General features: G+C 34.7%; 1 protein-coding gene across 1 annotated transcript in view; it reads left to right on the top strand.

Moving 5' to 3' along the window:
* The window catches only part of LOC119590848 (paired amphipathic helix protein Sin3a-like), a gene marked incomplete at its 5' end in the record, with an annotated part of 24,220 nt that overhangs the window by 14,965 nt on the left and 8,924 nt on the right, over window positions 1-331 (top strand). Inside the window, 1 exon segment of the mRNA XM_037939607.1 lies at window positions 4-174. Coding sequence (XP_037795535.1) covers window positions 4-174 — 171 coding nt within the window.

The following is a 331-nucleotide window of genomic DNA, read 5'->3' as shown; positions in this document are numbered from 1 at the left end:
CAGGATGAAGAATGGAGGGAAGCACAAAAAGGCTTTAACAAAATTTGGAGAGAACAGAACGAGAAATACTACCTAAAATCACTTGATCATCAGGGTATCACTTTCAAGCAGACGGACATCAAGACAATAAGATCCAAAAGTCTCCTAAATGACATCGAAACTCTGTTTGATGAGGTATGTATTTCCCTGGCTTTAGTCTAATTCCTGATTGAGAAAAGAGATGAATTTGTTTGTCATTTTCTTTGAAAAATAGGGATATAAAGATTTCCTTAGACTACAAGTACCTGTGGGACATGACAAAAATCAAAGAAATTTAAATCTCGTATTTGTA

The sequence above is a fragment of the Penaeus monodon genome, chromosome 27, assembly GCF_015228065.2.
Source record: "Penaeus monodon isolate SGIC_2016 chromosome 27, NSTDA_Pmon_1, whole genome shotgun sequence".
Lineage (NCBI taxonomy): Eukaryota > Metazoa > Arthropoda > Malacostraca > Decapoda > Penaeidae > Penaeus > Penaeus monodon.
This window is presented reverse-complemented; position numbering and strand designations above follow the sequence as displayed.